At 38.7% G+C, this 22422-nt stretch overlaps 1 protein-coding gene across 1 annotated transcript; it reads right to left on the bottom strand.

Annotated features, from left to right (window-relative positions):
• Positions 1-373: 373 nt before the first annotated feature.
• Positions 374-22187, bottom strand: LOC141363208 (protein NLRC3-like). The gene is made up of 4 exons (XM_073865809.1): positions 22099-22187; positions 21856-21969; positions 21361-21609; positions 374-2282 (listed from the first exon to the last, which is right to left on the bottom strand). The coding sequence occupies exons 1-4, from the start codon at positions 22146-22148 to the stop codon at positions 479-481; spliced, it is 2217 nt and encodes a 738-aa protein (XP_073721910.1). The 5' UTR covers positions 22149-22187; the 3' UTR covers positions 374-478.
• Positions 22188-22422: the final 235 nt, after the last annotated feature.

The raw sequence follows: 22422 nt of genomic DNA, 5'->3' as shown, positions 1-22422 counted from the left end.
GTTAACGCTATGTATATAAAACACATTTGTTATGGTAATGTAAAGTTAGTGTAATTCTGTAGCAGTTGGTAGATAAGTTGTTGTTTTAAACATTGTGTGAAAATTAAAACATGAAATTGTCATAAAGTTTGAAAATGGTAGAATGTAACATTCATCTAACGTTTAGACAACACAGAAACATTCTTAGAACGTCAAGAAAACTGAACACTTTTTATATTGGCAGAACATTGAGAACTTTTTTGAGATTGACTTTTGATTTATGTACAACATTAAGAAAATGACTTTTGTTAGAAAAGATTCTTCCAAAGTAAGAGTTCAAAATAAAATCATAAAATAATTAAATTAATTTTATTAAAGCAACACAATTGCACTGTTGCGCTTTTCAACCTCATGTGGGAGCCGTAAGCCAATCTTACATGGAAAACTACATAGTGTTGCTTTAATATGTAAACAGTCATGTGATTGTTGTTAGTTTTACTTACTTGAGTTTTTTGGTTTCTTTAATCACAAGCTGTAGTTTCACAAGAACTTCATCTGCTGTATTTTTATCTCCAATAAATTTATTTAGATCAAGTTCATCCAAATGCTGCTCAGACATCAACAACACAAAAACTAAAGCTGCCCACTGTGAAGAGGAGAGTTTGGAGTCTCCTACTGATGAAGATTTCACATAACGTTGAATCTCCTGCAGCAGTGAATCATCACCCAGTTCATTCAGACAGTGAATCAGATTGATGGATTTCTCTGTAGACAGATTCTCATTCATCTTCTCTTTAATGTACTCAACAGTTTTCTCTTTCTTGTAGGAGCATCTTCTCATCTGTGTCTGTAGATCCTGTAAGAGAATCTGATTGGACTCCAGTGAAAGACCCAGAAGAAAACGCAGGAAAAGATCCAGATGTCCATTCTTACTCTGTAAAGATTCATCTACAGCTCTGTGATGTAAATTGATTAATAAATAATCTTTTAATGATTTATGATTTATTTTGCCCACAACTTTAGAAAACTGATTTTCATCAAACACATATCTGTTGTTGTCTGTGAAGGACATGTGAGCATAAAGAGCTGCTAGATGTTCCTGGATGCTGAGATGAACAAAGCAGTAAACTTTCCCCTGATACAAACCAAACTCCTCTCTGAAGATCTGAGTACACAATCCTGAGTACACTGATGCTTCTGCTACATCAATGCCACACTCTCTCAGGTCTTCATCATAGAAGATCAGATTACCTTTCACAAGCTGCTCAAAAGCCAGTTTACCCAGTTTGAAGATCATGTCTTCATCTTTCTTCTCATAGTCCTTCTGATGTTTGATGTTTGTCTGAATGATCAGGAAGTGTGTGTACATTTGAGTGAGAGTCTTGGGGATCTCTCTTCTCTCTGCTTCACTCAACATTCTCTCTAGAACAGTGACTGAAATCCAGCAGAAGACTGGGATGTGACACATGATGTAGAGACTCCTGGATGACTTCAGGTGTGAGATGATTTGATCAGACAGACTCTCATCACTGATTCTCTTCTTGAAGTATTCCTCCTTCTGTGGATCACTGAAGCCTCGTATTTCTGTGACTCGATCAACACACTCAGAGGGGATGAGATCAGCTGCTGCTGGTCTGGAGGTGATCCAGATGAGAGCAGATGGAAACAGATTCCCCTTGATGAGGTTTGTCAGCATCACGTCCACTGAGGTTGATTCACTTACATCACACAACCTCACACTGCTGTAAAAATCCAGAGACAGACGACACTCATCCAAACCATCAAAGATGAACAACACTTTATATTCATCACTGGAGATTTCCATTTCTTTTGTCTGTGGGAAGAAAAGATGAAGAAGATCTAAAAGACTGAGTGTTTTGTTCTTCATCAAATTGATCTCTCTGAAAGGAAGTGGAAATATGAGGTGGACGTCCTGATTCTCTTTCTCTTCAGCCCAGTCCAGAATGAACTTCTGTACAGAGACTGTTTTTCCAATGCCAGCGACTCCCTTTGTCAGCACACTTCTGATGTGTTTGTCTTGTTCAGGTAAAGGTTTAAAGATGTCATTACATTTGATTGGTGTCTCCTCTGTTGTTGTTCTTCTGGATTGTGTCTCAATCTGTCTCACCTCATGTTCATTACTGATCTCTCCACTTTCACTCTCTGTGATGTAGAGCTCTGTGTAGATCTCATTCAGTAGTGTTGGGTTTCTCTTATTTGATGTTACCTCATACAAACACTCAAACTTCTTCCTCAGATTTGATCTGAATGTGTTTAAGACTTCAGCAGGATCAGAGTCATGACTGTAAATTAAAAATTAATATATCAGATTATTACACAAATACCTGTAAGAGTAAAATATACAGAACAAAATGTAATATTTCCATCATAAGACACAGGACATATTAATGGTTTGTAAAATGTTTAATTTAGGCAAAATAAAATCTACTACTGCGCATCTACTACTAAACAAAATAAAATCCTATGATTTACCTGAAACGAGGTGTCATGATTCTGTTGTTGTTTTAATTATTGTTTTCATTCATTCATTTGTCATTATCATTTAACCTTTGTGTGGTGTTCGGGTCTGTGGGACCCGTTTTTAATGTTTACATAAATAAAAATTATGCAATTAATTGTTGTTTCAACCTCAGATTCATAGGTCTTGGCTCATTTTCTATGAAGAACATAAAAATAATCAACTTTATAATTACTGTACTTATATTACATATGTGGTGTTCGGGGGTAATAAGAGACTGATAATTGAATGTGCTATGTAACTTTACTCTGATTTTCTCCTATCTGGGACTCCTGTGAGTGCATGAGTGTGTTTGTTTGTATATATGTCTGTACATATGTGATCAGGGATGGGCAGTATTTCAAATACATGTATTTAAAATACGTATTTGAAATACAAAATAGTATTTTGTATTTTGTATTTTAAAGCCTTTGAAAAAAATGAAATGTAATTTGTATTTAAATACATTTAAGATGAGTATTTTTGTATTTTTAAAATACTCAAAAAACTTTGAGCCAGTCAACCAGTCAGGGTGCTGTTTTCATGCATCAACTAGTTCAGACCAGACACCAGAGTTCAGGTAAGCAAATATATCTGTGCAGCTTTTAGTGGGCAATAATTGAAATGTTGGAGTGGAAAAAAAGCAAGGGCGATTGAATTATTGGGTGTGATGTGATTTGTGTTATTATAACTGTCGCAAAAGGAAATTCAAATTCACACTTGCAAGTTGGCAGGCAGTTTAATGCACGACTGAGAGAGTGTGAAACGCTGACAAATATGCCTACACTTTTGACTTAAAGGAAAACCACTATTTTTTTAACATTTCACTATGTCCTTACCTTAGACAAATTAATATATAACTATCTATTTTCAATGCATGGAGGAAGAGCACTTAGTTTGTAGCATTTCGACCTAAGCGCACAGTAACATCTTCAAGGGAGTGATGATATTACTGCGCCAGAGGTTGAAGTGCTGCAAACTAAGGGGTTGTGTACACCAAAACTTTTACCCCCGCGGCCGGCGCATGTTTTCAATTGTTTCCAATGGAAGCTCGGCGTTTTTCAAATAAGCCAGCAGCTAGCGGTTTTTTTTTCCGCGCTGAAAACCGTCGCTCGGCGGTTTTTCCGCGCTTGGCGCTGAGCGTCGAGAGTTGAAAGAGGTTCAACTTTGGGAGAAAAGTTCCGCTCGTCAATGTCAGTTCTCACACGGCCGCCCAATCACAGTGGAGGAGGGGCGGGACATTACCACAGCAACCAACCGGCTCGCAGCTGAAGTATCACAGCTACCAAAGCGCTCAGCTGAAGAAAGCTGGCACTCAGCTGAAAAACAGCTGGCATTCGGTGTCCTCAAGGCGTTTTCAGCCGCGTTTAAAAGTTTTGGTGTGTCCAGCCCCTAAGTGCTCTTCCGCCATACAATATAGTTCTCATTTTTTATTCACTTAAAAATCACATTTTATTTTGTGCCACAATACTTACTCGTGTAACTACTCATGTAACAGTCTTTGAATGGGGAAAACATGGAACTGTTTGTTGGCTTCTAAATTGTTCCCTGTTTAGATCCTAAGGAATAAATGGGACTAGGCTAAATGCTAACACATTCATGACACGCTGTGCAAAGATTAAGTGCACATATTGAAAAAAGATAGGCATGTATTCATTCATCTAAGTTGAGGTAAGAACATAGTAAAATATTGAAAAACTGTGGTGTTTTCCTTTAAAGGCCCTTTCACATGTGACGCGGCAAGTGGTGGAATCAGCACACAGTTGCTGATTTCTTTTTAGCTTTGTGCAGTTAAAGCCTTGTTTACACTTTTGCAATTCGCACGGCTCTACTCTACGGCGTGAACCTCCTCAGTAAACCTACAAGACTTTTATGCTTGACGTGCTCTCCGTTGTATAATTCTGTGAAATGACAGAGGGCGACTCGTGAGTAATTGTTCTCAAAACCATCAAAAAGCAGCGATGAGTGATAGTAGTTTGCCGAATAATTTGTCAAACACTCGTCTCATGAGAAGTAAATACGTGGATTTCTTCACATATAAACTGTTTAGGTTGTGGGTCAACGACACATGAAAAGTTTTTATGATGTTTTTATAAAACATCACTTTACATAAGGCTGACATGACACATTCATAATCATGACCTGACACGTGTCATGAATATGAAGAAGATTTTATGGACCTTTAAGACAACTGTCATTAAGTGTCATTTGTTCAATTTTTTCATTTTTATTGCAAAGATGACATTGTTTGAGATGTCTTTGTTATGACAACTTGACATTAACCCATACAACATAACTTCTCATGACAACTTGACATTAACCCTCTGGGGTCCGACCATTTTGGGACACTCTCAGAGGTTCTGACATGCTCTTACATTTGGTCTTTTTTCAGTTGCTTTAAAACATAATAATGGTATAAAGTGTCTCATACCACTGCGTTCAGCACAAACTGGGCTAAAATATTATATGAGCTACATGTATGTACATGTTTGTATTTTTGAGAGAAAAATGTTTATGCGTGGTATTTAAAAAGCAAAATTTTTAAGTCACTGATATAAGTCCACAAAACCCATACTAAACATGTTTTAACAAGACTTTCCTAAACAGAATCTAGTAGTCTAGAGTTTTTTCTTTAAAATGATGTGACAATCACCCTGCCTACTTGTTCACATAAAACAATATATTGATTTAGAAATTGTAAGACACTTTTTGTTTAGAGGGGCCGTATGCGAGAAGGATTGATTGACAGCTAGCAAACAAAGGCTCGCATAATGAGCTGCATAATGAGGCAGGAGGGAACTACAGTAAAGAATGTGAGGACAGATGTATACATCTTTGTTTGAGGTTTATTAACCCCCTGGGGTCCAAAAACGCGGGGTCGCGTTTTGACGTGTTTTTTCCTTATCATGGCAGAATCAACTTAAAATACTCCATCATTAATAATCATACACTTACGTGTTTGACATCATTTGAAACGGTAAAGGGTCTTCTTTAATATGTGTTCATTCACAATAACAACAGATCTTTGTGTTTTTGTCAAATAAAGAAAATAAACAGGGTGAGCATCCAGACATTTCTGTCTCCGCCAGCTGTCTCTCAAAACACGTTACAAAAATCAATTGAAACTCCGCGAATACTCGTCACACAAGCATGATACACACATCCAAAGAAAGCCTGAAATGTCCACTTTTAAACAAGCTAAATATAATCGAAAACAAATATTGCCTGTTAATGTAATCTGCATTGAAGTAAAGAGAGTACCGTTTTTCCTGGCTGACTTCATTATCTTTAATTTGGTCACGCCCACAGCTGTTGACATGGTAATGAAGACACGAGCTGTTCAACCATAACAAGCAAAGCGTAAAGTTTGATCAGATTTAAAGACTTTTTACCGCATATTTGGATTATAAACTTTATTCACACACGTGAGGAATATCTTCATTTATGTCTGGACATTGAGGAAGAGAAGCATTTATCTTTAACGTTACCTAAGAAGAACAATGGAGAACGCACTGCTGGATTAGAAGTAAGTAACGTTAACAGTTAATTTATACCATTTATATTTGCTATCATATAACTTAATATGCTCATGGCTTGTGCAGTTCAGCCTAAATACAGTAACGTTAAGCAACCTTAGCAGACTACACGCTTCGGATTGAAAAACTTTCACCTTGTTTACAAACGGACGCGATCTCACGTAATGGCGGATTTCACTGTTGCATGCTGTAACAGTGTTAAACACAGTTATTCACTTATATCCTTCATGGAAACTTTCAGTAAGCCTGAACTGTTGTATCTTTTAAGTGTGTGCTGTAATATGATTCCATGTTTACATGCTTATTTACAAACGAGTACGCGTGACCTCCCATAATGGCGGATATCTGTTACATGTTGTACAGTGTTAAGACACAGTTATTCACTTTCGTATCTGTCATGGCAACTTTGAGTAAATGCTGCACTGCGGGATTTGCTGTAAAATTATTCCATATTGTTTACATGCAAAGTAATTCCATACATTGCGCTTTACATGTGACACCGTTTTTATGAGCGCTGCGTTACACGGAGACGCGAGCTCGCGCACATGCGATGTGTTTTTAAAGTTCATACGCGCTTACAGAAACACGTTTAAAACAGAAGCTAGACGATAAGGGGATGGGCATCTGAAAACAGTCATCTGAAAACAGCTTTTTATATTAATTGCTGCAGATGTTTATCTGAGATTAAGTTTATGTACAAGATAGTATATGAATGTAACTTAGTATCAGTGACATTTACCCATCAGTTATATAAGTAAGGGTATTTCTGTGGACAATTTATGCTAACAGCTGTTTATAACTCTCTTAGAGGTCAGCATCTCTCTCATCAGTACAAAACTATGAAGTGGAAAAACACTTTTTGGACATAAAGTTATATGGTAACATGAGCCACATGAAGTTTACAGCTCAGTTTCTTAGTTTATACAAATTTTTTGAATAGGGTATGTTTCCAAATAAACTTAAAATGTCCTCCTAACCATAATTTCTATTTTGATTATATTGTTAACTTAATAAACCTCAAACAAACATGTATACATTTGTCCTCACATTCTTCACTGTAGTTCATTCTCACATTCCTGCCTCATTATGCAGCTCATTATGCGAGCCTTTGTTTGCTTGCTGTCAATCAATCCTTCTCGCATACGGCCCGTCTAAACAAAAAGTGTCTTACAATTTCTAAATCAATACATTGTTTTATGTGAATAAGTAGGCATGGTGATTGTCACATCATTTTAAAGAAAAAACTCTAGACTACTAGATTATGTTTAGAAAAGTCTTGTTAAAACATGTTTAGTATGGGTTTTGTGGACTTATATCAGTGACTTAAAATTTTTGCTTTTTTAAAAACCACGCATAAACATTTTTCTCTCAAAAATACAAACATGTACATACATGTAGCTCATATAATATTTTAGCTCAGTTTGTGCTGAACGCAGTGGTATGAGACACTTCCCATTATTATGTTTTAAAGCAACTGAAAAAAGACCAAATGTAAGAGCATGTCAGAACCTCTGAGTGTAAGTGGCCACTAGAGGTCACTAAGTTCATGCTTCCATTGAGTGACAGTCACATGGCCGGTTTGAGACTGTGAACCCCGGAATCTGTATAGAGGCAGATGGTTTCTCTGCTTGTGTTTTTGCCTGTGTCTGGGGGACTTGGATATGCCTTTTTTGATTATAAAGTCAGCGATGGTTGCAAGCAGCATTATATTGAGGATTTGCAGTTGCACCCCTTGGTGAGCGGAATGAGGTGTGTAGTTTGTGTTATGTTTATCAAACTTTATCTTTATTTATATCATTGTCTGTTTTGCAAGCTGTTCGCGTGGTCTGAACGCTTCATGTGTTAACAATGTTTATATTTGTACCTTTTTATTTCTATGTCTTGAACGTAATTTGATGTGAAAAATATTGTGATAAGCTTATAAGTATAAAAAACAATGTTATAATCAGGTTTATGTGACCTGCTATTTGTGTTTACTTTTAGTTTTCACGGTGCTTATGAAGAAGATTGAAAATAAATGATTAACGTTACACCCGTTAGAGACTCTCTGCTTGTTATCGAGAAACCAGGGGGCAGCTACAGTGAAAACTCAGCCGCTGAGCCATCCATCCACGCCATCTTCATTCAGCTGATATGAGATCGGCCAACGCTACACGTGCGAGTGTGTGGATTCCATGGCTGCAGCGAGAGGCCTTCATCGACTAAGCTGGTAAACTTGACCTGAGACATTCTACGCAAGCAGTAAAGGAGCAATATAGAAGTCAGTGCCACAAACGGAATTACAAGCTCAGTTAATTCATATGGGACTTTGCACATTTTAAGAAAATAAAGAAAGGCAATATCCAAATTACTTTAAGAGGATTTGGACTGTGCTACAAAGTACTGTAAATGCTAGACCAGTAAGACAAAGCACAAAGTCTAATGGCACAATTGTTTCACTTCTCCTGAAAGACTTTAACCCTTTAATTCTGACAACTTCGAGAAACAAATTGTCTGTTTGCAAATTGTCAGCAGTAATCTTGTTAAGACATTTGTATTGTATCTGTTTACTCTTTGGGGTCCAGCACAAGTGTAAACGTCTGATGTAAGTGGCAGCATAGTTGAGAAGCCTAAACCGTCATTTACTTCAAATTGAGTTTAGACGTAACCCCCCCCCCAAAGCTTTATAGTTCAAACAGATCTGCTGAGTCTTTACAATGTCATCTCCTGCCGACAATATGGAAAACCCTTCAGAAGCACACCAGACTAGGTCAAGCTCCCGTGAGCGTAGTTTAACAACAAAGGGTCAAGAGTTACGTGAACAGGAAGCAATGAAAAATGAAAGGACATTCAACAAAGCCTATGATGCCTGGAAACACGTAGCAAAGGAGGTTAGAACCAAATTAAAAGTTTTCTGCTCTGCTGAGGATCTTGATAGGATTCAAACAGAAGTCAAATCTAAACAAGCTATAGTACACCAAAATTATGAACCCATTCGACGCAATCAAACCGCTACTCCAGTTATCACCAAAAGAATGGATGCATGTGACACTCTAACAGTTGAGATCTGCGACCTTGTCAGCAAACGACTAAAGAACATAGACGAGGCTTTCAATGACCAACTAGAGAAAGCGAGAGTGAGAATAGCGCTAAATAAGGATGATTATGGGTCAGTTTTTGGGAATACTAAAACAGAAACATTAACTTCTGAATCATTACAAAGATCAGAACTTAACTCAAGCGTCAACTCAAAATCCTCTAGCAAACGTGCAGACGCCGAAGCAGAATTAGCAGCCAAAGTAGAAGAGGCTAAAGCCATGCAAAAAATACAAGCCCAACAAGCGAAACTCGACAAACTGGAAAGTGAATGGAAACTCAAGGAAACTCAAATGTTAGCAGAAATAAAGCAAAGGGAGGCTGAAATAAAACAAAAGCTAGAAGCGGAAAAGACAAAGTTGCAACAACTACAAGTAAATAGTGAAGTAAGAGTAGCAGCAGCTCGCGTGAGAGCCTATAACAACTTTGATGGTCTCGAATGTTTTAAGGAAGACACAGATCAGGAAACTCAGCATGATCAACAAGACATGGGACCTGAGATCTCGCTAAATCCGCAAGCAGCACCTTTCCAGCCTCACTTTATACCCTCCAATGTGAAAGTAACTCAGGAGGAAACAAGTCTCGCTCAGGCAATTGCAAGCTCACTTACCTTAAGCCGCCTACCTGTTCCCGAACCGACTGTGTTCTCTGGTGACCCCCTAAAGTTCATAGAGGGGAGGATATCTTTCTTGGCTCTCATCGATCAGAAACCCCTTCCTGCTAGTGAGAAAATGTTTTACTTAAAGAACTACCTCGCTGGGGAGGCACGTAAGGCCGTAGAAGGATTTTTCTTCCACAACTCAGAGCAAGCATACAAGGGCGCCTGGGCAGTCTTACAGGACAGATATGGAAGTCCATTTATTGTCCAAAGAGCATTCAGGGACAAGCTCACAAAGTGGCCAAAAATTGCGGCAAACGATCCAATAGCATTAAGAGAGTTCGCAGATTTCCTTCAAGGCTGCGCCGAGGCCATACCTCACGTCAAGGGCCTGAGCATTCTAAACGATTGTGAAGAAAATCATAAACTCCTTAAAAAGCTGCCTGAATGGATGATACGCAGATGGAGCCGTATAGTTGTAGAAGAGCTAGACAGGTCTGGAGAATTTCCAAGCTTTGCACACTTCACAGGATTTATGCAAGAAGAAGCTTGCGTCGCCTGCAACCCCATTGCATCCCCTCTCTTGATGAACCTTAAACCTAGCGACGAGAGATTCCCAAGAAGAGCTAAGTCACTCAACACAAGTATACAAACGAAAAGTCCCATCTCAGGAACCATCGAAAACCCAAACTTGAGGCTACCTTGCTTAGTCTGTAAAGATGAAACACACGGCGTCGTCAAGTGCCCAGCCTTTGCAGCAAAGACTCCAGATGAAAAGAAAGCCTTCATCCTCGAAAACCACCTGTGTGTTCACACGTGTTTTTTTCATATGCCTAAGGAAGGGGCATATTACCAAGGCATGTAAGAGGCGCCACACCTGCGGTACTTGTGGCCGACGTCATCCAACCTGTCTGCACATAGACAGAGACAGGAATCCCGCTGAACCTGCAGACAGAGAGTTTACGGCTCCAGGGAACCGTACAAGCAAGGAAATTCAAAGGGTTATGTCACATGCTTTGACCCAGCATAGCTCTGCTACATCTAGCATTGTTCCAGTTCTCGTGTCATCAATCAAAGAACCCAAGAAGGAAACACTCACCTATGCCCTGCTCGACACCCAGAGCGACTCCACCTTCATCTTGGACGATCTGGTTGCTGAACTTAATGTGAGTGTACAGCCGGTGCAGCTTAAACTCAGCACAATGACAGCTGTCGATACAGTCATAGCAAGCAAGGCTGTGTGCGGTCTACAGGTCCGGGGACTCAACTCTGAAATTTACGTCCAACTACATCAGGCGTATGCACGAGAGTTTATTCCAGTCGATACGTCTCACATCCCTACTAGAGATACAGCCCTCCATTGGCCTCATCTGAAAAGTCTGGCAAAAGAGTTGCACCCGCTTCAAGATTGCGAGGTGGGTTTGTTAATCGGCTACAATTGTCCGTCAGCTCTGGCTCCTCTGGAAGTGATCACTGGTGAACACAGCGAACCATTCGCGCAAAAAACTCTGCTTGGATGGAGCATAATCGGGTCAGCCAATCCTTATTTGGACAGACGAGGAGATGAAAGCTTTGTGCATCGCGTCGCAGTGAAGGAGGTACCATTGGCCACTGATGTGTTGAAAGTACTGGAGTCAGACTTTAATGAGAAAGGTTACGAGGACAAGTATGTATCACAGAACGACGTTCACTTCATACAGTTTCTTAATGACAACATTAAACAGAAAGATGACGGCCGTCTCGAGATACCTCTACCCTTCAAGGACAATTGTTTCCCGACTCTACCGAACAACAAAAGGCTGGCTACTCTCCGACTGCAACACCTAGAGAAAAAGCTAAGGGCTAACAAACAGTACCTCGAGCAATACATTGCTTTCATGGGTGAAATTATACAGAAAGGTCACGCTGAGCCAGCCCCTCCACTTGCTGAAGGAGAGACGGTGTGGTATATTCCTCACCACGGAGTGTACAACCCCAAGAAGCCAGGAAAATTAAGGGTCGTGTTCGACTGCTCGGCAAAGTTTCAAGGGATCTCCCTGAATGACACTCTGCTAACGGGGCCCGATCTGATTAACTCTTTAGTAGGAGTTCTTTGTCGCTTTAGAAGAGAAGCTGTGGCTGTGATCTGCGACATCGAAAAGATGTTCCACCAATTTAGCGTTTCGCCCAAAGCCCGCAACTACTTGAGATTTCTGTGGTGGAAGGACGGATTGCTCAATACAGAACCACAGGAGTATAGAATGTCGGTCCACCTTTTCGGAGCTGCATCCTCCCCAGGATGTGCCAATTTTTGTCTTAAATATCTGGCACAAAACAACAAGGAAAAACATCCTGTAGCCTCTGAATTCGTGGAAAAGAACTTCTACGTGGACGATGGATTAACCAGCGTCCCTACAGCCAAAGAAGCCAAAGAGTTAATCATCAGCGCTCAAGAATTGTGTCAAGGTGCTGGCCTGCGGCTGCATAAGTTCAACTCCAACCTTAAGGAAGTTCTTTCCTGCATTGCTCCCTCAGAAAGAGCCATAAGCACTGATACTTTTAACTTCCAAACTGATGCAACCTCAGAAGGACTCGTACTTGGTATCCAGTGGTCAGCAGAAAACGACACATTCAGTTTCCACGGTAATGTAAAGGACCACCCCCCAACTCGCCAGGGTCTCCTGTCAATTGTGGCATCCCTGTACGACCCTCTAGGGTTTATAGCCCCCTTCATTCTGAGTGGCAAACGCATCCTGCAGGAGCTATGTTGCAAAGGCATTGAATGGGACGACCCTATTCCTGAGTACTTGCGTTCACGGTGGGAGGAGTGGAAAAACGACTTGCAGAATCTTAAAGAAGTCACCATACCTCGTTGTTATCATCCTCGAAACTTTGGCAAGATCGTCAGAGTGGAACTGCATCACTTCTCGGACGCTAGTACCACAGGTTACGGGGCCTGCTCCTACCTAAGATACAAAAACGACAGGAATGAGATACACTGCAGCTTCGTTATGGCTAAAGCGAGGGTAGCTCCTCTGAAGATCACAAGCATTCCATGTTTGGAACTCTCTGCCGCAGTCACTGCAGCCAGAATGAGTATCATGCTAAAGGCGGAGCTTAACATGAAAATCGAGCAAGAATTCTTCTGGACAGACTCACAAGTAGTACTTGCCTATATTAACAACGAGGCGCGAAGATTTCACGTGTTTGTGGCGAACCGTGTACAATTGATAAGAGAGATTACAGACCCAAGCCAATGGAACTATGTAGACACAGCCCATAACCCAGCGGATTATGCGTCTAGAGGTCTTCTTGTTCGTGACATCTCCTCCACTAGCTGGTTGTCAGGACCCAAGTTTCTGTGGGACCAAAAGCCACTGCCCTTGCTTAAACCATCTACCGAGTTGCTTGTAGGTGACCCTGAAATCAAGTCAATTCAAGTGCATGCTACTCAATCTAGCGAACAAAACGACATCTTGGAGCGACTGAGTCGATTTTCCACCTGGACGACACTGATTAAGGTGGTAGCCAGAATTAAAAGACTTGGGTCTAGGCAGAGCCATTCAGCTGGTGAAGTTGTGACCGTTGAGGAACGCTCAAGAGCCGCTAAAGTGGTGTTTCAGCTCGTTCAGCTGCAAGCCTTTCCCCAAGATCAAAGGACGTTGCAAAGAAATCCCAGTGGGAGCACTATTCCAAACTCAAGTCCTCTTCGTCACCTCGACCCAATTTTGGAGGAGGGACTTATTCGCGTCGGAGGAAGACTTAAAGGTTCCACTCTCAGCCAAGAACAAAAGCACCCCATCATTCTCCCTAAGGAAAGCTACATTACCAAACTGATTTTATCCCATTACCACGAAAAGACCTGTCATCAAGGTCGAAATCAGACTATGAATGAGCTGCGAGCAAACGGATTCTGGCCTCTCGGTGGGAATAAGTCAGTCGCCAAATTAATACATGAATGTGTAAGATGCCGGAGGCTCAGAAGACCGACTGAAGAGCAACGAATGTCTGAACTCCCCAGAGAGCGCTGTGAAGTCTCTGCTCCTTTCACATTCTGTGGAATGGATTGCTTCAGCCCATTCATCACTAAACTAGGCCGCAAGGAGTGTAAGAGATATGGACTTATCTTCACATGCTTAGCTTCTCGAGCAGTTCATCTTGAAATGCTGGAAGACATGACCACGGACGCTTTTATCAACGCCTTGAGGTGCTTTATTAGCCTTAGAGGAGCTGTTAGTCACCTTTACTGCGATCAGGGCTCAAACTTCGTGGGTGCGAAGAACGAGTTAAAGGAAGCGCTCAAGCAATGTGACGCAGAGGCTTTGAAAGCTTTTCTTGCGGACAGACAGTGTGAATTCATTTTCAACGCCCCGTCTGCGAGTCATGCAGGCGGGGTGTGGGAACGCCAAATTCGGTCTATTCGTAATGTGCTGAACATCACAATTGCTCAATGTCCAGGTAGATTGGACGATGCTTCCCTGAGAACCCTACTCTACGAAGCTATGGCCATCGTCAACAGCCGTCCACTAAATGTTGATGGAATTAATGACCCAATGACTTTGGAACCTTTAACACCAAACCACCTTGAAGTCTAAGGTCGCCTTACCACCTCCAGGAAAGTTCGTCAAAGAAGATATGTATGCTGCAAAGAGATGGCGCAGAGTACAGTTCTTAACTGAACAATTCTGGAGCCGGTGGAAGAAAGAATACCTCTTGAATGTGTCTACGAGGCAAAAATGGCACATACCTCGACGCAACTTGCAAATAGACGATATAGTCATCATCAAAGAGGATACACTTCCAAGGAATCAGTGACAATTAGCTCGTGTAGTCGAGACTACAGAAGGATCAGATGGTTTTGTTCGTAGAGTAAAGGTTCAAGTTGGAGATAAAGGACTACAACAGAAACAAAGTCATAGCTACAAACATTCAATTATTGAACGGCCAATTCAAAAATTGGTACTTCTCATTGAAGATAAAACCAGTAAGTTAACGCCTTGTTAAACTAAGGGAAAACACTTACATCAGACGTGTTCAGTTAAGGAATGTGAAACAAGTTTATGTCTGCTTGCTACTTATATTCATATCCTTTATAGTCTGCTTTTCCATAGTCTAGAAATCATGTTCTGAATAACTGTTGGTTAATTCCTTTCTTTTGAATTCATTCAGTATAACATGATTTGGTGGGAGTGTAAGTGGCCACTAGAGGTCACTAAGTTCATGCTTCCATTGAGTGTCAGTCACATGGCCGGTTTGAGACTGTGAACCCCGGAATCTGTATAGAGGCAGATGGTTTCTCTGCTTGTGTTTTTGCCTGTGTCTGGGGGACTTGGATATGCCTTTTTTGATTATAAAGTCAGCGATGGTTGCAAGCAGCATTATATTGAGGATTTGCAGTTGCACCCCTTGGTGAGTGGAATGAGGTGTGTAGTTTGTGTTATGTTTATCAAACTTTATCTTTATTTATATCATTGTCTGTTTTGCAAGCTGTTCGCGTGGTCTGAACGCTTCATGTGTTAACAATGTTTATATTTGTACCTTTTTATTTCTATGTCTTGAACGTAATTTGATGTGAAAAATACTGTGATAAGCTTATAAGTATAAAAAACAATGTTATAATCAGGTTTATGTGACCTGCTATTTGTGTTTACTTTTAGTTTTCACGGTGCTTATGAAGAAGATTGAAAATAAATGATTAACGTTACACCCGTTAGAGACTCTCTGCTTGTTATCGGGAAACCAGGGGGCAGCTACACTGAGAGTGTCCCAAAATGGTCGGACCCCAGAGGGTTAAGTTAACAATATAATCAAAATAGAAATGATGGTCAGTAGGACATTTTGAGTTTATTTGGAAACAAACCCTATTCAAAAACTTTGTATAAACTAAGAAACTGATACACAACAGAGCTGTAAACTTCATGTGGCTCATGTTACCATATAACTTTATGTCCAAAAAGTGTTTTTCCACTTCATAGTTTTGTACTTATGAGAGAGATCCAGACCTCTAAGAGAGTTATAAACAGCTGTTAGCATAAATTGTCCACAGAAATACCCTTACTTATATAACTGATGGGTAAATATCACTGATACTAAGTAACATTCATATACTATCTTGTACATAAACTTAATATCAGATAAACATCTGCAGCAATTAATATAAAAAGCTGTTTTCAGATGACTGTTTTCAGATACCCATCCCCTTATCGTCTAGCTTCTGTTTTAAACGTGTTTCTGAAAGTGCGTATGAACTTTAAAAACACATCGCATGTGCGCGAGCTCGCGTCTCCGTGTACGCAGCGCTCATAAAAACGGTGTCGCGTGTAAAGCGCAATGTATGGAATTACCTTGCATGTAAACAATATGGAATCATTTTACAGCAAATCCCGCAGTGCAGCATTTCTCAAAGTTGCCATGAAGGATACGAAAGTGAATAATAACTGTGCCTAACACTGTACAGCATGTAACAGATATCCGCCATTACGGGAGGTCACGCGGATTTGTTTGTAAATAAGCATGTAAACATGGAATCATATTACAGCACACACTTAAAAGATACAGCAGTTCAGGCTTACTGAAAGTTTCCATGAAGGATATAAGTGAATAACTGTGTTTAACACTGTTACAGCATGCAACAGTGAAATCCGCCATTACGTGAGATCGTGTCCGTTTGTAAACAATGCGAAAGTTTTTCAATCCGAAGCGTGCAGTCTGATGAGGTTGCTTAACGTTACTGTATGTAGGCTGAACTGCATAAGCCATGAGCATATTAAGTTATATGATAGCAAATATAAATGGTATGAATTAACTGTTAACGTTACTTACTTCTAATCCAGCTCCAGTGCGTCCTCCATTCTTAGGTAACGTTAAAGATAAATGCTTCTCTTCCTCAATGTCCAGACATAAATGAAGATATTCCTCACGTGTGTGTAAAGTTTATATCCCAAACATGCGGTAAAAAGTCTTTAAATCTGATCAAACTTTACGCTTTGCTTGTTATGGTTGAACAGCTCGTGTCTTCATTACCATGTCAACAGCCTGAGGGCGTGGCCGAATTAAAGATAATGAAGTCAGCCAGGAAAAATGGCACTCTCTTTACTTCAATGCAGATTACATAAACAGGCGATATTTGTTTTCGATTATATTTAGCTTGTTTAAAAGTAGACATTTCAGGCTTTCTTTTGATATGTGTATCATGCTTGTGTGACGAGTATTCGCGGAGTTTCAATTGATTTTTGTAACGTGTTTTGAGAGACAGCTTGCGGAGACAGAAATGTCTGGATGCTCACCCTGTTTATTTTCTTTATTTGACAAAAACACAAAGATCTGTTGTTATTGTGAATGAACACATATTAAAGAAGACCCTTTACCGTTTCAAATGATGTCAAACACGTAAGTGTATGATTATTAATGATGGAGTATTTTAAGTTGATTCTGCCATGATAAGGAAAAAACACGTCAAAACGCGGCCCCGCGTTTTTGGACCCCAGGGGGTTAACCAAGACAACATAAGTGACCACTTTTTACCAGTGATACAAATTGAATTTCTCATTAAAATGTCATTAAGTGTTAATACTCTGTAAAATAGTTTTATAACAGCATCATGAATCTTTTTCTTGACCTCAACTACAGTGGTACAATTATAATTTGTCATTAAATGTTAATACTCTGTTAAATAGTTTTATAACAGCATCATGAATATTCTTCAGTTCATAATGTTTATTTGACCGAGTATTAATAATATTTGACATAGTATTAACACTTAATGACATTTAAATCACAGTTTAATGTAATGTTAACCCACAAAGCTAGGTAGTTTCTTAAGTTTGTTAATTATTGTTTATGATTTATAACCACTGATCTATATAAATGACTGGATTGCGCATAGAACGCTAAACGTAACAGCGTGAGGTGAAGCCAGCGCAGAATTCGAGCCACCATCTTGGTATACCCAACCGGCAGAGAGCGTCATTGACTTCCATTCAAAATCATGATAAAAATTTACCCCCTTTACAGCGTATCAGTTACACAAGGTTAATTTTAGGATATGTGTATGTTAATTATTTGTTAATTCTGGTGTTATTTGCAATGTTTATGTTTTAATCGGGCAGGATAATGGATTTACAAAAAAACTGTTAAGGTGAGTGTGTCTGTTGCATTTGTTAAAGACACGGGTATAAATAAAGTTTTTTTTGACATTCAGCTACACTGTGACGGTCAGTGTTATTTCTCTAAATAAGTTTGGGTAGCTTGTAAGTTTAGATAACATAATTACAAAACTAGCAAATTATTGCATGCACATACAGTACAAAGTATGATTATTTATTTAGATTTCAGAATGAGCACGTTTATTGTCATTAATACTAAATGTGTTGCGGTCTGTCTGCTGATCTGATACTGTAATGAAGATGAATGTATAATAACTGATTAAAACGCAAAATGTACAACTTTCAGTAAATAACTATTTACATGCTTTGGACGTTTGTGTTGTAATAATGTACAGGGTAACTTCAGATATAAAAATGAAGACTAGTAAAGTGATGTTTTATCATTAAAATCTGATAATGTCCATTGATTTAATAGAACGTTTGGGTATACCAACATGGCGGCGCGGTGGCTTCACAAGTGTGACGTCATGCGCAATCCAGTCATTTATATAGATCAGCGTTTATAACAAGTTGTGTTGTATTGGTTTATGTGTCAAGTTGTCATAACAAAGATATCTCAAACAATGTCATCTTTGCATAAAAATTACATAATTGAGTAAATGACACTTAATGTCAGTTGTCATAAATGTTCATAAAATCTTCTTCATGTTCATGACACGTGTCATGTTATGATTATGAAGGTGTCATGTCAGTCTTATGCACACACCCCTTCAAGTAAAGTGTTACCAAGTTACCAAGTTTTTTTCTAGTTTTTTGTTTCCTACAGGGCAGGGGAAAGCAAGAGGTATGTAAAATAAAATGAAAGTTTCTAGGCAGTTGCACACATCTAAATGCTTTTTGGCATTCAGAAATAGACCCAGAAAGATTTCAGCCTAATAGGGATACTTGCACTGAATCACCAATTTCACATGTATTTTGTGTATTTTAAAATACAAAATACTATATTTGTATTTAAATACATTTTTCCTCACAGTATTTTGTATTTGTATTTAAATACATTTTTCGACACAGTATTTTGTATTTGTATTTGAAAAACATGTATTTATGTCCATCTCTGTATGTGATGGATGAATGTCAGAGTTTTGTCCTTCTGCTCTTGCTGTAATGGTGCAAGGATACAACATATTATATATCAAGCATGAACACTCGTCTGTACCCACTGTACCAAACACTTTACCTTCTGTCTAACAGGAACCATTCTACATTTTATCATTATCTCCCTTACCAAAAATAACCATGGATGTATTATAGTAAAAGTGTAGTAATCATGGTAAATTGGTGTATTGATTACTATTTGTAAAACCATGGGTTTACCACAAAACCTATGGTGTGTGTGTGTGTGTGTGTGTGTGTGTGTGTGTGTGTGTGTGTGTGTGTGTGTGTGTGTGTGTGTGTGTGTGTGTGTGTGTGTGTAAAATGTCATATCCAAGTATTTTCATAATTTTAGGTTGTAGCCAATAGCAACACAATTTACTGCAGTGTGTGTGTGGACATTAGATGGATTTCAAATTAAGTAAAAAAAAAAAATAAACATCAAAAGAAATGAAAAACTTATTTGAGATGAAAAAGTGATGAAAATACTTGTTTATCTTAAATAAGTATTTTCATCATTTTTTCATCTCAAATATGTTTTCAGTCAATATCTGTGGGAGAATAGAATTTTCTCTTATTTCATATTATCACAAAAACTAATAGCACTTTAATCTATAACTAGTCCTCTATCAGTAGTAAATGACAAATATTAACCATAAATTCTGTCTATATTACTTGTAATAAGGCTAAAGTAAACATCTGTAAACAGTTATACATAAATGTGTGTGACTGCATTGCTTTAAGATACGAATGATGACATTGTCAAAGGCTGAATCCTAAACCGCATACTACCATACTATATAGTAGGCAAAAAGCAGTAGGTGAATGAATTGTAACGTGTTCCCTGTGTCCCTGTGTTTTGTGATACTTGTGTTTTGTTTTATACTCATGTCTCTGTGTACCTGTGTTTAACCTGTGTTCATGTATACCCTTGTTCCTAGTGTAGCTCCCTGTGTTAATTAGTGTCTCCTCCCCCTTGTTTGTAACCATGGATATTCATTGTGATCATGCTTCTCCCCTTGTGTGTTGTCCTAGTTACTGATTGTTTCTGCTCTGTCATTGGTCTTGGTCATTCATTTATACCCTGCTCGTTCATTCTGTGTTTGTGGTTTGTTGTTAGATGTCGCAGTCCCTTGTGTTCCCATGGTTTTTGTTTTTGCCTTATATTCACTTTATTTTGGAATAAACTGCACTTGGATCCGCATCTTGCCTCATCGTCTTGTCTTACCTGGTCTCAGCCGTGACACGAATAGTATGTCCGAAACCTCCGTATTCGTAAAAGGGTAGGCAAGAATTACCGGGATTATGGACTATTTCTCGTTAGATTCAGAGGCACGTATACTTAAGTATCGTCCGAAACCGCCTACTTTCCTAAAATATAGTAGGGGAAACAGTGCGTGAACAGAGTAGTATGTCCGAATCCTCAGTATTCATTAAATCAGTAGGCGATAAATCCCCGGATACCCAACTGAGTCCGCCCAGATTTGGAAGCAAGCATCGAATGGACACTTCTATCCCATGATGCCACGGGAAAGCAAAGCAATCGACCGGAGACCAGCCAATCGGGTGATTTCGATACGTTACACAGGGCTGTTCCTCCCTGACTTCACACACAGACAGGCCAGGATATACCACAAAGTGCTCAGCTGATTCATGAAAATAAAACTGTAGAATTATCACAGCTGTGTTGAGATGACAATAAATATGTGATACATTTGAATAAAGTTTTGTTTTATATGGGATTCACTTCTATATGTTTTCATTTATTGTGATGGTTTTATTCATTCTTTTTTTATTTGTGTTTCCTGTTGTTAAGTAAATAAAAGAGCATCATTGCTTCACTAAAGTGTATATAATCACTTGTCATCTGACAATACATATTAAATTACAGTCTGCTTGTTTTACTTATTTTTTGTCCACTATAAAATAATGTGTAATATAATATCTGTAACACTGACAGAGACCGTAGTAGAGTTGTTAAGTTACTGATGCAATCAAGTGTTAGTGCACCTGTCCCTCATACACACGCATACGTTTTCATGTCTGTTATTAGGTTTGTTGGAGTTTATGCACCGCTGCAAGAATCAACAGGTGGATGACATCAAAGTACTGCGAGAGCGATTCCAGAAATCATACGGAGAAGTCTGATATTGAGTCGCTATCGCAGTATTGTGATGTCGTCCTCCTGTCCTGTTTACGACGTCATAGGTCACATGATAACGTCAACATGGCGGATGCTGTCCATACTAATGCGAACGTATGTACTGTCTTAGCGCACGTTAAGTAGGTACTCAGTGAAATTCAGTGTCTACTCAGTAAATATGCGATTTCAGATTCAGCTTAAGTAACAAAAATATGAACACCACACGAGCGTTAACCATTATCAGCTGTTTTTTTAATCATTGTAATCCCACTCACCTGTGTTTGTTAGTATATTTTGCTCTTGTGTGTCTTAATCGTTGTTGGTCTTTGTTGTTTGTTTCTGAGTGTAATCCTTCCTCAGCGTCTGCATTATAAATATTCCTGTTTTTGTAATCTTGTGTCCTCGTCCTTTGTGAAGTTAGAGAGTTTATAACACGAGGATTCATGTTTTCATTCAAGTCTTGTAGTTGATTCTCAGATTGTTCAATCTTTCTCCTCTGACAGTCAGATTCTGTTCTGATTCGTCTGAACGGCAAGATTGAGAATCAAGAATCACTTTACACTTTAATATTAGTCAGATTTTTCACATTACTTTATTAACTTAAAATTCATATGATCTTTACATCTTTTACTACAAAGACTAAGTTTAACTGAGTGCTTGCACAGATGTGTTTCTCTGTGTGAACATGTCCTGTATAATAATGAAGAATAATTTCTCATCTCTTTAAAAAAATGTCAAACTACAATAATAGTAGTAAAGATATTTTATACCTGTGTGTGGGTCTTGTCTCTTCATTCTTAAACTGTAATGGATGATGCATAGACGCATCACTCTTCATAGACACACAACTGAACTCTGGATCTGATCTCTTCTGATGATCTGAACTATAACACACAACAGATTTAATACTTTAAATTACATTACTAATATTTTTCAATGATTGTGATAAAAATAATACTTAATTATTTCCCTATAATATAAATGTTATTTAATAAAGTGTTTATATAAAGTACCTGCATCCTGGAGAAAAATCTTCATGTTTTGATGTTTGTGTTTGATCCATGATGGAGCTGCAGAGGTGAATCTGATCAATCTGATCTCCACAACTGATACTGAATGAAAATAACATTCAGACACAAAATAAACTTAAAATCAAAGTGAATAAACAGACATTATAATTCAGATAAATTAATCCTGAATGTTGAAGAAAATACTACACAACATTACCTCACATTAACACAATATTAACACAAATGATGTTTAGAGTCACAGACAATGCAAAACGTTCAATAAATAATGCTAAGATTAAGATAAGAAACAATTATATAAAAAATATA

This window comes from Misgurnus anguillicaudatus, unplaced genomic scaffold (assembly GCF_027580225.2).
Source record: "Misgurnus anguillicaudatus unplaced genomic scaffold, ASM2758022v2 HiC_scaffold_33, whole genome shotgun sequence".
In the NCBI taxonomy this organism is placed as follows: Eukaryota; Metazoa; Chordata; class Actinopteri; order Cypriniformes; family Cobitidae; genus Misgurnus; species Misgurnus anguillicaudatus.
The sequence above is the reverse complement of the archived record's forward strand: the minus strand, read 5'-3'. Positions and strand labels throughout refer to the sequence as shown.

Bases quoted from the DNA above. Each gene is read 5' to 3' on its own strand.
- LOC141363208 (XM_073865809.1), bottom strand. From the start codon at position 22,148: ATGGATCAAACACAAACATCAAAACATGAAGATTTTTCTCCAGGATGC. The intron at 21,610-21,855 runs GTATAAAATATC...CTTGCCGTTCAG, and splicing joins GAGACAAGACCCACACACAG to ACGAATCAGAACAGAATCTG. The intron at 2,283-21,360 runs GTGAGTGGGATT...TTTAATTTACAG, and splicing joins AAATATACTAACAAACACAG to TCATGACTCTGATCCTGCTG.